Source organism: Bacillus rossius, chromosome 1 (assembly GCF_032445375.1).
Source record: "Bacillus rossius redtenbacheri isolate Brsri chromosome 1, Brsri_v3, whole genome shotgun sequence".
NCBI lineage: Eukaryota > Metazoa > Arthropoda > Insecta > Phasmatodea > Bacillidae > Bacillus > Bacillus rossius.
Genome location: NC_086330.1, coordinates 43,210,721 through 43,224,638, shown reverse-complemented (window position 1 = coordinate 43,224,638; position 13,918 = coordinate 43,210,721). Strand labels below are relative to the sequence as shown.

Genomic DNA, 13,918 nt, shown 5'->3' with positions numbered 1-13,918 from the left:
CAAGTGATTCTGTAGTAGGATAGAAATTGAGTAATAAATATTATGTTTGTAAAAGACTTTGAGGTGTTTTATTTCTCGAACCTTACACTTTTCTGGTACTTTTTTAAAATTAAAGTTGATTTATATCGGCCAGGGATCGAACCAAGGACCTTAGACGATCTAATCAATCAGTATATAGATTACAAATTTATTTAATGAATTTTGAACTTTTTCCCGAATCTCTAGCATTACAATGGTTAGGTTAGGTTAGGTTAGCATAGATTAGCATATGGGTTAGGTTAGTTTAGTTTAGTTTAGGTTAGGTTAGGTTAGGTTAGCATAGATTAGCATATGGATTAGGTTAGGTTAGCATAGATTAGCATATGGATTAGGTTATGTTAGGTTAGGTTTGGTTAGGTTAGGTTTAGTTTAGGTTAGGTTAGGTTAGGTTAGCATAGATTAGCATAGATTAGCATATGGATTAGGTTAGGTTAGTTTAGTTTAGGTTAGCATAGATTAGCATATGGATTAGGCTAGGTTAGGTTAGGTTAGCATAGATTAACATATGGATTAGGTTAGGTTAGTTTAGTTTAAGTTAGGTTAGTTTAGTTTAGCTTAGTTTAGGTCAGGTTAGGTTAGGTTAGTTTAGTTTAGTTTAGGTTAGGTTAGCATATGGATTAGGTTAGGTTAGGTTAGGTTAGGTTAGCATAGATTAGCATATGGATTAGGTTAGGTTAGGTTAGCATAGATTAGCATATGGATTAGGTTAGGTTAGCATAGATTAGCATATGGATTAGGTTAGGTTAGTTTAGTTTAGGTTAGCATAGATTAGCATATGGATTAGGCTAGGTTAGGTTAGGTTAGCATAGTTTAACATATGGATTAGGTTAGGTTAGTTTAGTTAGGTTAAGTTAGGTTAGGTTAGTTTAGTTTAGCTTAGTTTAGGTTAGTTTAGTTTAGGTTAGGTTAGGTTAGCATAGATTAGCATATGGATTAGGTTAGGTTAGGTTAGCATAGATTAGCATATAGATTAGGTTAGGTTAGCATAGATTAGCATATAGATTAGGTTAGGTTGAGTTATGTTAGGCTAGGTTAGGTTATGTTAGGTTAGCATAGATTAGCATATGGATTAGGTTAGGTTATGTTAGGTTAGTTTAGTTTGGTTTAGTTAGGTTAGCTTAGATTAGCATATGGATTAGGTTAAGTTAGGTTATGTTAGGAGAGGTTAGGTTAGTTTAGTTTAGTTTAGGTTAGGTTAGTTTAGGTTAGGTTAGTTTAGTTTAGTTTGGTTAGGTTAGCATAGATTAGCATATGGATTAGGTTAGGTGAGGTTAGTTTAGTTTAGGTTAGGTTAGGTTAGGTTAGGTTAGGTTAGCATATGGATTAGATGACGATATCAGGTTGGCAACATCGAGGGTTGCAAGGCTAAAGGTCAGGGTCAAATTTCAATGTCAGGGTAAAATTTCAAGGTCAAGGTCAAATTTCTAGGTCAAGGTCAAAGTTCAGGGTCAAAGTCAATGTTCAAAGTCAATGTTCAAGGTCAAAGTAAATGTTCAAGGTCAATGGTCAAGGTTAAATGTCAAGGTCAAAGGTCAAGGTCAAAGGTCAAGAAGTTTTATGTCACTGAAGATGTCAAATTTTATGTTAAAATTGAAAAGTTTTCAGCAGGTTGGAAAAAAAAACTTTGCAAAAATAAAACTTAATTTATTTTAATTGAAAATATATTAGAATACCTATGCTAAATATACAAATTTTTCTATAGTGTTTGGTTTCAAGGTTTTTTTACATTTATTACAATGTTCAAAGATTTTAAACAAAACATTAAATTAATCAAATAGTAGTGAGGAATTTAAATATTATTTATTGGTTAACATTTTTTATTATTATAATTTAGTTCTCAATAACTTGTCAAAATTCCGTTTTTGTTGTACACGGGTTTTAATTAACTCACATAAAAAAAAACATGGCGTGCGAAGGAAGTACCTACGGGCTCCGACCAACAGCACTTCTCTGCTGTGAAGTATTAGGAGATCAGAACTTGAGAGGAGGTAGTAATAAAAACTTGCCGGTGCCGTTGCGCGTCGTGGAAGTACAGCGCGCCAAAACACATGGTTGCCTGGCTGTATGTATCCGGCGTTCATAACACGTGTAGAAGTAGGCTTATATTCGTTACCTCCTGGCTGTTTATTACCGCCTAATACTTTTCAGAGCGAGACGTCCTGGTGAGCTGGTCTGTCCGTCCTCCTCCGTTCGTTCGTTACGTAACGGGACATTTTTTCGTGCGTACATGGCTGATGAACGTAACGGGACACTTTTTCATGCGTGTATGGCCGGCGGAAGTGACGTAATCCAACATGGCTGATGATTGTAACGGGGCACTTTTTCGTGTGTGCATGGTCGAAGGAAGTGACATAATCCCTAATCCCCAGCCCCCAGCCCCTGTCCCCATACGAATCAAATCCATCTACTGATAAGTCATGCAACAAAAACCTTTCTTCAACTTTAAATAGAAAAACAAAATCTGTGACCAAAACGCAAGCCACTTGAAGCTGTGACTTGAGCTAACGCATAACTATTGTCGTAGTACACACTTACCACAAAAGAGTGTGGGCTATCAAATGTAGTTAACTCAGCACTCGACAAAGCGCGCGTGTTGCATGCAATCGGCGAGATATCGATATTCGTCTACGTGTGCTTGCTCTATACGGGAAGCAACATAACCAAACATGAATGATTCCAATTAGCGCTGGCTACATTTTTATAAGTGGTATACCGCAGTGACGCAGACGATTGGATAAAGGTTAAAACATTTAAAAATGTCTTTAGAAGAAAATTTACACATCAGACAACTTTGTATTTCCGTTATAAATAAGTAAGTGGTAATGACCGAATAAATATTAGATTTATACTTTAAAATACATAGTTTTATACGGAAAAAATACCTACACAAAGAGCTCGGAATCTAATAGCGGGACCAAAAACATCATGCAACGATTACGCCAGAGGTTTTTTTATTTATATTTTGACGCTTTAGAATATAGGTGCGACAAATATGCGATAAAAGAGGGTACATGAGCTTCAATATGATGGTAATGCTACATTAACATAATACACCAGAAACAAAAATGATCATCCAAAATTTGTGCAACCACTCGACTCAGCTTAAAAATTATTCAAAGTGAACTCGATTCAGCTGAATTAGTACTGGGCTCGACTTGACCCAAAAATTGCAGATTTTTCCATCTCCAATTTTTAATGCTAGTTATTCACCCGTTTAACTTATTTACGAATGGCACATACTTAGTTCAGCAATATTAAAATGACATATTACCAACATACTAACAGCAAATGACTACTGGAATTTTAATTTATCCTGTTATTTATGTTTATTACTTTCTTGATTCACAACATCTGTAGTCCTAGATAAGTGCAGCAAGTAAGCTGCTACCATGTGAACAGGGTGGTGGATCAATCTCAACCATCAATATATACTACATAATATATACATAATATATACATATTTAACAGTTCACTTGTTTTTGTTGTTGAAGTTTATAGTAATAGACATTTTTATGTATTCTTTTCTGTTTTGAGAATGTGATATAAAAAATATAATTGTTTATTATTATTACACATTTAATAAGTAACATAGTAGGTATTTTCAGTCTGGCATATAGTAGGTATTTTCAGTCTGGCATCTGATTCATCCCACTACCATTTTGCAATATCAGTTTTATATATATGTATATATATATATATGTGTGTGTGTATATATATATATATATATATATATATATATATATATAAAACTGATATTGCAAAATGGTAGTGGGATGAATCAGTGTATATATATATAAATGATAAATAAAATATGAGTTTTTGATTGTGCTTGTAAATGTGTCATGCCACCCTTTAATATTTTCGAGTTTAAACAGCTGGAAATGGCACACTTTGTATTGCGTGCATGAAATGACTTAGGTTAAAGTACTGTTTTTTCTTTGAAAATTAAAAATAATATTGAGTTCTGCAGTACATTAGGGACAGGGCCGGATTTAGGGGAGGGCAACCGGGGCCTCCACAAATCCTTTGATATTCTTTTTTCGCTGTTTTACCTTTACCTACAGTAATTTGTACATACGTGATTATATTATTGTTAAATATTAACAGAAATATTCATTAACAATAAAATTTAATTTCATATAATTCTTGTCTCCGATAATACTTATGTATGTTTTTTTAAATACTAAGAGAATCTACTTGATTTCACAATAAATTATTCATGGGAAAACTCTACTGAAAAAAGTTGTTCATTTTATTTGGAAAATAATTTGGGGCCAGGCGGCCTCCGCTCCTCTGTTGCCCCAAAGGCCTCCAGACCTCTAAATCCGGCCCTGATTAGGGATACTGGAAAAAGTTACTTCCATCCTGACTTTTCAGGAAAGATACATTCCTTTTTATTCCTTGAAAAACCTGGAACCTGCCCAGCTGTGTTGTTCTGGAGTGTAGAATGCTGTGTTTAAGGTCATCACAAATAATTTTCCTTTCTAATAACCAAAAAGTAATATGTACTTCATTAAAATTTAATAAAAAAAACTATGAGTTTGTACAACCTTTAAATATACATACATCTGCGCATTATCTTTGTTTTAGGTTTAGTGGAGAGTAACTGTATCGAGTATGTAAGAACGCTGATTGCTGTTGTTTCATCGTCCATAGTGGAAGCAAAGACGGACCAAGTGGATAATCTGTGTCTTCCTCTTATCACATATCTGTTGTTAAATGTACCTATCATGTTTACTTGTATGTAAGCATCTTTACAAGAGAAACTATTATATTTTTGTACAAATCCATTAAAATAAACCAAAGTTGAATAAATATTCCAGCCGTGTACAGGATCATATTTTCACTTTGCACTGGTTTAGATGGCATAAAGGTTGGAAAAAAAAAAAAACAAAAAAAAACAAAGGCAAGGTGTTAAGTTTAACATATACAAAGATTTAAGGCAAAATCTAAGAAAGTAGCATGTACTGAACTACTTGGTTAGAAACTCTTATTTGCTCCAAACATGACACTTGAACAACAGTAGCATTAGCATTAGTGATCATAGTCATAGGGAATCGTTCAAGAATGAACTATGTGTTATAGCAAATTAACATTAAATCAAAGTACAGTAGCACCCTGATTTTAAATTACAGCTTTCTACATTTTCCCATAATTTGCATAATTTTATTTCAGCCCCATTTTATTTTACTTAATGCAACCAATTCCTGTTGATTAAAATGCACCTACAATCTGCTTCCTGCAATTTACGCTGTCTTTTTGACGTGCCAACGTCTAATAAATCGATGAACGCCGGCTGCATGCACGAAAAAGTGTCCCGTAATGCACATTGTCCCACTACGATGTGTCCCGTTACGCTCATTGTACGCTTGCGCTGCATCTATCTCTCTTCCACTCAATTTGACTTTTCAATCATGTTTTCGTCGTTTGAATTATTAATATTATGTAATTTAATGATCGTCCACCGATTTTCAGCACAATCGGTACGGCTATTTAAAAGTAATGTTGAATTTTCAAATACGTTTTTGTACGAACAATGGTGTTTTACAGTTACACATAATAATTCTAATTACACACTGGATCTTTTGCACAATGTTTAAAAAAATATTGTAACACATTATAAATAAGTTTGGTGTATTTGGGATGCGTATATGTTATAAAATCGTATTAAAAAAAACGAAATAATATTATTACCCTACGGTGTTGACATCTACGGTGATGGACGCGAACCGAACGAATCGCGCTATCAGCTTCCACGGCAACCAGGCACTTGTTAATACATATTTTCCATGCACTCGTTAATACATATTTTCCTTTGTTTATCGCGAAGGGTGTTATTATTAATGAATTATAAATAAAATTTCGTGCCCGGGGCCACAATTGCATATCATTTTGAGCACTGGAAGACATAAAAACGTAAAATATTCTCGACGAATTTTAATCTCGGCCCCAGCGCACCACGAGCGTCTGGGTTGGAGATTAAAGCCGAAATTCATTCTTAAACTTACTAATACTTATTTTATTAACTGCAAGGGCATTTTTATTAAATTCTACGTTTAATTTCACGACGAACAAACTTCGTCGTTAAATGTGTAATTGCGAAAAAGCGTAAAACATTCTCGACGATCTTGAAGTTAAATAGCTAACATGTATAAAAGTTATAGTTAAAATGATCTGTTCGTTAAAGTAATAAACATATTTGAATTAATGAGTACAAATAAAAGTAAATTTATCAGTTAAATTGTAGATTTAATTTCACTCCTTCTTTGTATCCATACAAAATAATGATAATCCAATAAAAATGATTCAACTTTATTCATAAAAGTATGCAATCATTTCATCAATGTTGTGTTATGACGTCACGTTAAACTATAGTCCGTAAACCGACTTTACAGACAACTAATTTTTTTTTGTTATACCTACATCAATTCGATATTCCCGTATTTGTCACGTGAAGATAACACTTACGTGTGAAATATCAAATCCAAAATGCTGTTGGGAACACTAGCAATATAGCTCCTGGATTTTTTGATGTGCTCATAATAAAAAGTATTTACAAACTGCCAACACTGACCTAATAATGGCAGACTTCGAGAGAATTTGGCATGTGATGCTAGCACTACAGTTTATAGAAATTCCAATTGTCTAGCAGTAACTTATACATACCATATTACATAGGTAGTTTATATTAACAGTATTCATCTTTGTCAACATCTGTTAAAAATAACTGATCTGTTAAAAATTTAGATGTCAGCGTAAAATTTTCTTTTTTACTGCAAGTAAATAACTGAAATTTTATCGGTACTTTTTTTTTATCAAGATAGAAAATATGGAAAACATTTTCAACTGATGAATAAACTAAGCATTTTAAAGTGCATGGACAAGCACAAATGTACTTGTGTTTCAATTGCTGAGAGTTTAGCCGTGCCTATTGTAAAAAATCGCAAAATCAATGAAGAAAATGCAGCTCAGTGTGGTGATAAAGAACTATTTTTATTAATATTCTTAACCTGTAAATGTCTGATGTGTTTGTGACTTGCTATGTATGAAAGTATCCACAATCTACAGTAAAACCCTGTTAGGACTTTTTCAAGGGACTGGATGTTTAAAAATTTATTACTAACAGGGAAATCTTTTAAAAAGGAAATAGTACAGATCAGTTGCTACATAAAATTATTCAAGTGACATACATACTTAGGTTATGCACTATTTGTTCAGCGTTCTCTTTTAAAATTGGGTCATTTGTGGTGATTCCCTTACCACATATATTTGTTATTTATAAAAAGCCTTGCATTAAACTTTTAAATGTTTATTGTGGACTTACCCTCTTTTATCACATAATCGTCGCATCCATATTTTAGGCCGTCAAAATTGGGATAAAAAAAACTTTCACCTGTAAACTCGCATGATGTTTTTGGTCCCGCTAGTAGATGCCGAGCGCTTTGTGTAGGAATCATTTCCGTATAAAACTATGTATTTTAAAGTAGAAATCTAATATTTATTCGGTCATTTCATTACCACTTAATTAATGGAAAAATACGAAGTTGTCCGACGTGTAAATTTTCTTATAAATACGTTTTTAAACGTTATTTCCTTTATCTGATTGTCTGCGTTGCCGCGGCGTACCACTTATAAAAATGTAGCCAGCACACCATTCATGTTTGGTTATGTTGCTTCCCGTATAGAGTGCGCGCACGTAGTCGAATATAGATATCTCACCGATTGGATGCAACACGCGCTCTCTGTCAGGTGCCGAGTTAACTACATTTGATAGCCCGCATTCTTTCGTGGCAAGTGTGTACTACAACCTATTTAAAGTTGAAGAAAGGTTTTTGTTTAATGAATTATTAATATAGATTGTTTGGCGTGCTCTTGTATACTCCACCTTTTTTTAAATAAACGTAGTTTCCATGAACGGGATTTGTTATTATGAATAACTTTACCTAACAAAAAATTTTTTCCCCCGCATAATTATCGCACCCCTATCTTTCAAACTTGATTTTAGAATAAAATGTGCGACAATTATGCGAGAAAACATGGTAAGTTACCATTAAAACCACACATTGGAGACCCTCAGAGGCCCTGGTGCAACATGTACTGTGGTTGCCTCTCTAATTTAAATATTTTCAGTAAAATTCTTTGTCAATACATGTATTTAATATACTGGGTGGTAAATATTTTATTTATTGATTAACTGTAAATAATCATTTTTTTCGTATGGGGATGGGCCAGAAAAAAAACATGAATGTAATGGCTATAAACTGCAGCTGTTTTGTTCACAGCAGTGAAGCACCATAGACATCTCGGTCACAGATGACTGAAATCAATGCCATGTTAGAAAGATTATACATAAAATAAATTGGGAAGTTGTTGAGAAACCATACACTACAAATTCTCACCTTTCAATTGAAATTTTTATTGCAATAACATCACTCACAAACAACAACCATGTTTTTTTGTACCCAAGGCACAAGTTTTCATATCCGGAGCTTTTTAAATCATTTTAGGTTTTTTTCCAGCAGATGCAGATCCTGCAAACATTGCAACAGCTTCTCACAGAAAAAAAAAATCACAACACACAAACCACATGCAAGATGTCTCGTTCCTTTAAGCAGTAGCAGATCAACCAAGGTTGTAGGAACATGAGCACTATGCGATGTTGTCGAGTTTTGAATAAGCCTCGTACCATGATTTTCCAACACATGTTTTACGAAAAATTGTGCACAATTTAAGTGTAAATAGGGTATAAGCCCCGCCAAAATCAGATACTGTAGCAGGATGAGTAATAAAATGTTTATTATTACATCCATCATAATAAAAATTTTTACAACAGTGCTCAACAAACAATGAAACTGTGATCAAATTTCTGTACCAGTTGTGTCACGCAAACAGGTCAACAAATGGCTAGTGGTTTGTTGTATATTCTTCAGACCTTATGCCTTGAATGAGGGAAATGGTGTACAGATGGAACAGCCTCACAAAGTTGATATGAATGCAAACTGATGATTGGTTGAAAAATATATTGTAACAGCGTGCGTCTTGTGGTAAAGGTTTTGATGGTCATATTTGTTATTGTTTTGAAACAATTTTTTAATAGTTTAACGATAAATATAGTTTAAGGATAAACTTTATTACATTATTTTTTTCCCTTTAACAATGAACGTTATATGTGAGAAGCATCTATAAACGCAAACATTAACATAGGGAGATCACAGCAATCAACAAAATATGCTGTTTGAGACAGAGGGTGAAATGGAAGGAGAAGTGGTCTGAAGTGGCAAGGCACATCGGGAATAAGGGAGGGTATAGTCCTGGATGACATTACTTTAATTGAATAATTAGTACCAAACTATGATGAGAAAGATGCCCATGTAATATATTTACTAGGGATGGGAAAGTCGATCCGTCGATTCTTCGATACCCCGATTTTTTGATACATAATCGATAATCGAGGATCGGCGAAAATCACTGATTATTAAAATTCTGCAGGATGTAGACGTAAAGTGCTGCCTAGCAGCGGTTCATCGCTGTCGTTGCAGTAATTTTAGTCAGTTTTACAACTAAATAAATAACCATAAACGATATAATAAATAATAAATGAAATATAACATAGCTTACCACAGCTCAGTTGCCACAATCCCGTAAGCGGGAACGGAGGTTGGCGATTTCGTACTGTGCATTTAGGGTTATTTATTTATTAACGCAGTGTTATCGTATAAAGAAATTGTAGCCCAACTTTTACTTGCTGAATACACCCACATTGGTAGCCATGTGCACAAAATTTCAAGATTCTACTGAGAAGTGTGCCACGTTTTCTACGTTTCTAGTATATTTATTCACTTGCGTTGTTGCATATTTATTTTCGTCAATGATTTTTTTTGTTAACCAGCATTTGTCTATACATGAACTTTCACAGGTTTGCCAACTTCCGGTACAGATCTTATTCTCAATTACTTAACGATAAAATGCAAGAATAATGTGGCCATAGCCCGTAACATTTTACGAGTTACGTATTTTCCGTAATTTATTTAATAACAGTAAACATTAAATCACCAGTTAATTACGCAACTTAAACATAAAATTTCAATGGACGTTTTTGAAACACGTTTTCATTCCAGTAAGTTACCAGTACGGCAACTGTAGAAATTTTCTTACATGCTTTTGTTTCCAGTGATGCTTCTTTGTTTGAATGTTGGGTAATGTTAGCGCAATACGAATAGTAAAATAACATTTTTATTTACGTGATGTCTAGTGAAGTGTGGAAATACTTTGTCATCGACCGACAAAATTCTGGCTACGCAATATGTCAAATCTGTAAATGTACAATCTCACGTGGCGGTAAATCTAAAACTACAACAAACATGAAAAAACATCTCGAAAACAAGCATGGGAGTTACGTTCATGAGACGAAGAAACAAAGGCTACATTCATCGGAATTGAGCGAGATTGAAGAAAATGAAATAGATGATAGTTCAGCACAAAATTGTTCTTCAGAGACAACCTTGCCATTGTCATCAAATTCAGATGTTAGGCCTACTGCTACTGATTCATCGAGAGGCAGCGGTTCAGTGTCCCCGAGGCATGCTGAGAAAGTTGGCCAAACGAATATTTCATCAAGAACACCAAACCAGTATAGGCTAACTCCTAAAAGTCAATACCAGCCTACATTACAATCATTTATTGATAAAACTGCACAATTCAAGTCCACTGATCCTCGTGCAAAATCAATAACTCAGCACATAGGTAGAATGATGTGCTTAGACAATCGTCCTTTTAGCATGGTTGAAGACAGAGGATTCACAGAATTTGTCAAATTCCTTGAGCCTAGGTATGTTTTGCCCAGCAGAAAACATTTTTCAAATACTGTTGTACCACACATGTACCAAGAATGTAGGGAAAATGTGAACAAAAAGTTGGACGAAGCTGAACATGTGAGTCTTACAACAGATATGTGGACTTCAACAGCCAATGACGATTATCTTGGTCTAACTGTGCATTTTGTTGATTCCAATTTTGTCTTGCAACACCTCAACATTGGGGTTATTCCCTTTCCTGAATTATCTCACACAGGGAACAATTTGTGCAATTTTATCACAGAAACACTTGAAGAATGGAAGCTGCAATCTAAAGTTGTTGCCATTGTAAGAGACAATGCCAGGAACATAACTGCTGGCCTAGAATCATCCGAATATGAACATCTGCCATGCCTAGCACATACCCTGCAGCTTGTTGTAAAGGAAGGGCTACTGAACAACAAGAATGTAAATAATCTGATTGCCAACGGTCGTCGCATAGTTGGCCATTTCAAACATTCTTGTAAGGCGACAAAAGAGTTAAAGAAGGCTCAAGCCACGCTGAAAATGAAAAAACATAAACTTATCCAGGATGAACCAACGCGTTGGAATTCATCTCTCCATATGCTACAGCGCTTACTTGAGCAAAAACAGTCTGTTTCTTTAGCATCAGCAACTCTGCAGTTACCTGTGACTTTTTCATCAGCAGAATGGAACCTGATGACAAATGTAGTAAACCTTTTAAGTATTTTCAACCATGCAACATTGGCTGTAAGTACTCAGTGTGTGACAGCCTCAGAAGTCATACCTATAATCAACAGTTCTACTGAAGAGCTAAGGAAACCAGCACCTACTGGATCAGGTGTACAGGGCATCAAAAATGATATGCTTGCTGCCATAACTTTGAAGTATTCTGATGTTGAAGAGAATATGTTGTACGCAGTTGCAACATTACTGGACCCACGATTTAAACACCATGTTTTTGTGCAGGACGGTAATGTCACAAAAGCGAAAGTTTTTTTGATTGAAGAAGCAAGAAAAACTATCTGTTTGAAACAACCTGAAACTGAGGTAAGTTAGGTGCTAATTTCCTTGTAATTCATTAAGTGTATTCTTATTTGTCTACTTCTGCTGTTTTATGTTGACACATTTGTTTGTTCATTTTTAATTTTTAATTTTGAAAATTTTGTTGCTTTTCTCTCAGTCTGTGCCGCAAACATCCAGCCAAGCAATGGAAAGCCATGGTATGTGGACATTTTACTCAAACATAATGAAGACTGCCCCAAGTGTAAGCCACATCGCATCAGTTGAAGATGAGATTAATGTTTACTTGGAAGAACCTATTCAAAATTCAAGTACCAACGTTTTCCAGTATTGGAAAGAAAATACCAAGTACCCATGTTTAAAAAAACTGTCAAAGAAATTTCTTTGCATTCCACCTTCAACTGTACATTCCGAGCGATTATTCAGCACTGCAGGACTGATTGTTGATCAGAAACGGAACCGTTTAGATCCTGAACGAGTCAAAATGTTGGTTTTTTTAAATAAGAATTTGTGATCTAATAAGAATTTAGGATCTAATAAGACTTTGTGATCTAATAAGATGCTTTGCCAGTTTTCATTTATTATTTTAAGAACTTTCAATTTTATTTTGTCAAAAGTGTTGTTTTTATGATATTTCACTATGTTGTCATTTATTTCAAAGGTATAAAGATTGAATTTGGTAGTTTCTGGTTTTTTACAATATTTTTAATAATCACAACTTTTTGTGGCTATTTAAAGTTTGATTGATAAATGTTAATGATTGTACATTTAGTAATTAATATACTATTTATTAAATTGTATTCCAATGAAATTGTTAGTATTTTGATGACTTTACGACAATTCACTTTTTATTAGTACTACTGACCTATTACTAAATTACGTATTCTCTTTTCAAAATTACATATTCAACTGGATTAAACATAATCCACATAAAAAATAATGCTTGCCCTACACATTACACATTACAGAATAGTAATTTCAATTTCTTTATTTCAAGTAATGTAAAGTTTTGTTTTATGTGTTAAATTTAATAGTATTTATTTATTATTTTGAAAAATGCTTTTTTAGTGTATTCAATAAGTATGTTTACTGATTCCATTGTAACTTATACTTCAATCCCGAAAATGAGAATCTATAACTTAACCTAATTGATTGGAATCGATAATCGATAAGAATCGATGATCGCAACAAGACTCGATAATCGGTATCGAATCGAAAATTTTGAAAATTTCCCATCCCTAATATTTACACTAAAATAAACATTAAATTCATTACAAAAGTTTACAATTTACATTAATTCACCTTAAAAAATTCTTACATTCTTCAGAAAATGTAAAATATGAAAAAGTTTGAGATCTTGAGTTCTGCACTTCTTAAGTACTACTACTATTGAACACTAGATATTACGAATATATTCAGAGAGCTTGTTATCTGTCTTATCTTTGAATTAACTTTGAACAAGAAGTTGTTGGAATTTTCGCAGGGTAACTTTCCCAGTAGTCCATTGGTCTACACCAGACTGCATAGCAAGGTGGATGCGCTCTTCAATGGTGTTGTGGATCAAGAAACGATGCACAGTTGTTTCCCTATAAAAAATTAACCAAATATGATTTTACTTATGAGGTTTACAAAAGCTTAAAACAACTACCTCCATACCAAAATAATGGCATTAATTTCTATGAGGAATATTATTCTTTAAATTATATAAATCATCAAAATTGTTAACTTTTTACTCTTTGCAATTCAGAGTTAATGCATCTGTGCATCAATTTTAGCACGCATGCCCACACATGCACACACACACGTACATACACACACACACATGCAAGTGCACACACACATATTAGTTTCAATGACTTTAAAATTCGTAAGTTTGTTGATAGCCAATAGGCGAGCATTTTTGTAATTATCTTGATTTTTTATATTAGTGAATTTTAATTGTATATTGAAGTATTTTATTGTAAGTATTCCTTATAGAACCCTAAATTAGATGTAGCTAACAGTTCAGTTAAGTAACATGGTTTTTTGTTATACATATAACT

General features: G+C 33.8%; 3 protein-coding genes across 9 annotated transcripts in view; 2 read left to right on the top strand and 1 right to left on the bottom strand.

Moving 5' to 3' along the window:
• Positions 1–11,846, top strand: part of LOC134535225 (dolichol kinase) — a 52,061-nt gene extending 40,215 nt beyond the window's left edge. For all 6 annotated transcript variants that reach the window (XM_063374285.1, XM_063374314.1, XM_063374301.1 and 3 more), the window contains one exon: positions 4,630–11,846. In XM_063374285.1, the coding sequence (XP_063230355.1) occupies positions 4,630–4,787 (158 nt within the window). In that variant the 3' untranslated portion in view covers positions 4,788–11,846. The remainder of the gene's footprint in view (positions 1–4,629) is intronic.
• Positions 8,435–13,918, bottom strand: part of LOC134535208 (E3 ubiquitin-protein ligase SHPRH) — a 97,975-nt gene continuing 92,491 nt past the window's right edge. For both annotated transcript variants that reach the window (XM_063374249.1, XM_063374258.1), the window contains one exon: positions 8,435–13,462. In XM_063374249.1, the coding sequence (XP_063230319.1) occupies positions 13,324–13,462 (139 nt within the window). In that variant the 3' untranslated portion in view covers positions 8,435–13,323. The remainder of the gene's footprint in view (positions 13,463–13,918) is intronic.
• On the top strand, positions 10,284–12,390 carry LOC134535217 (zinc finger BED domain-containing protein 4-like). Its single transcript, XM_063374272.1, has 2 exons — positions 10,284–11,903; positions 12,037–12,390. The coding sequence occupies exons 1-2, from the start codon at positions 10,284–10,286 to the stop codon at positions 12,388–12,390; spliced, it is 1,974 nt and encodes a 657-aa protein (XP_063230342.1).

Coding starts and splice junctions, on each gene's coding strand:
- LOC134535217 (XM_063374272.1), top strand. CDS start 10,284: ATGTCTAGTGAAGTGTGGAAATACTTTGTCATCGACCGACAAAATTCT. Junction 11,904..12,036: donor TGAAACAACCTGAAACTGAG/GTAAGTTAGGTG, acceptor CTTTTCTCTCAG/TCTGTGCCGCAAACATCCAG.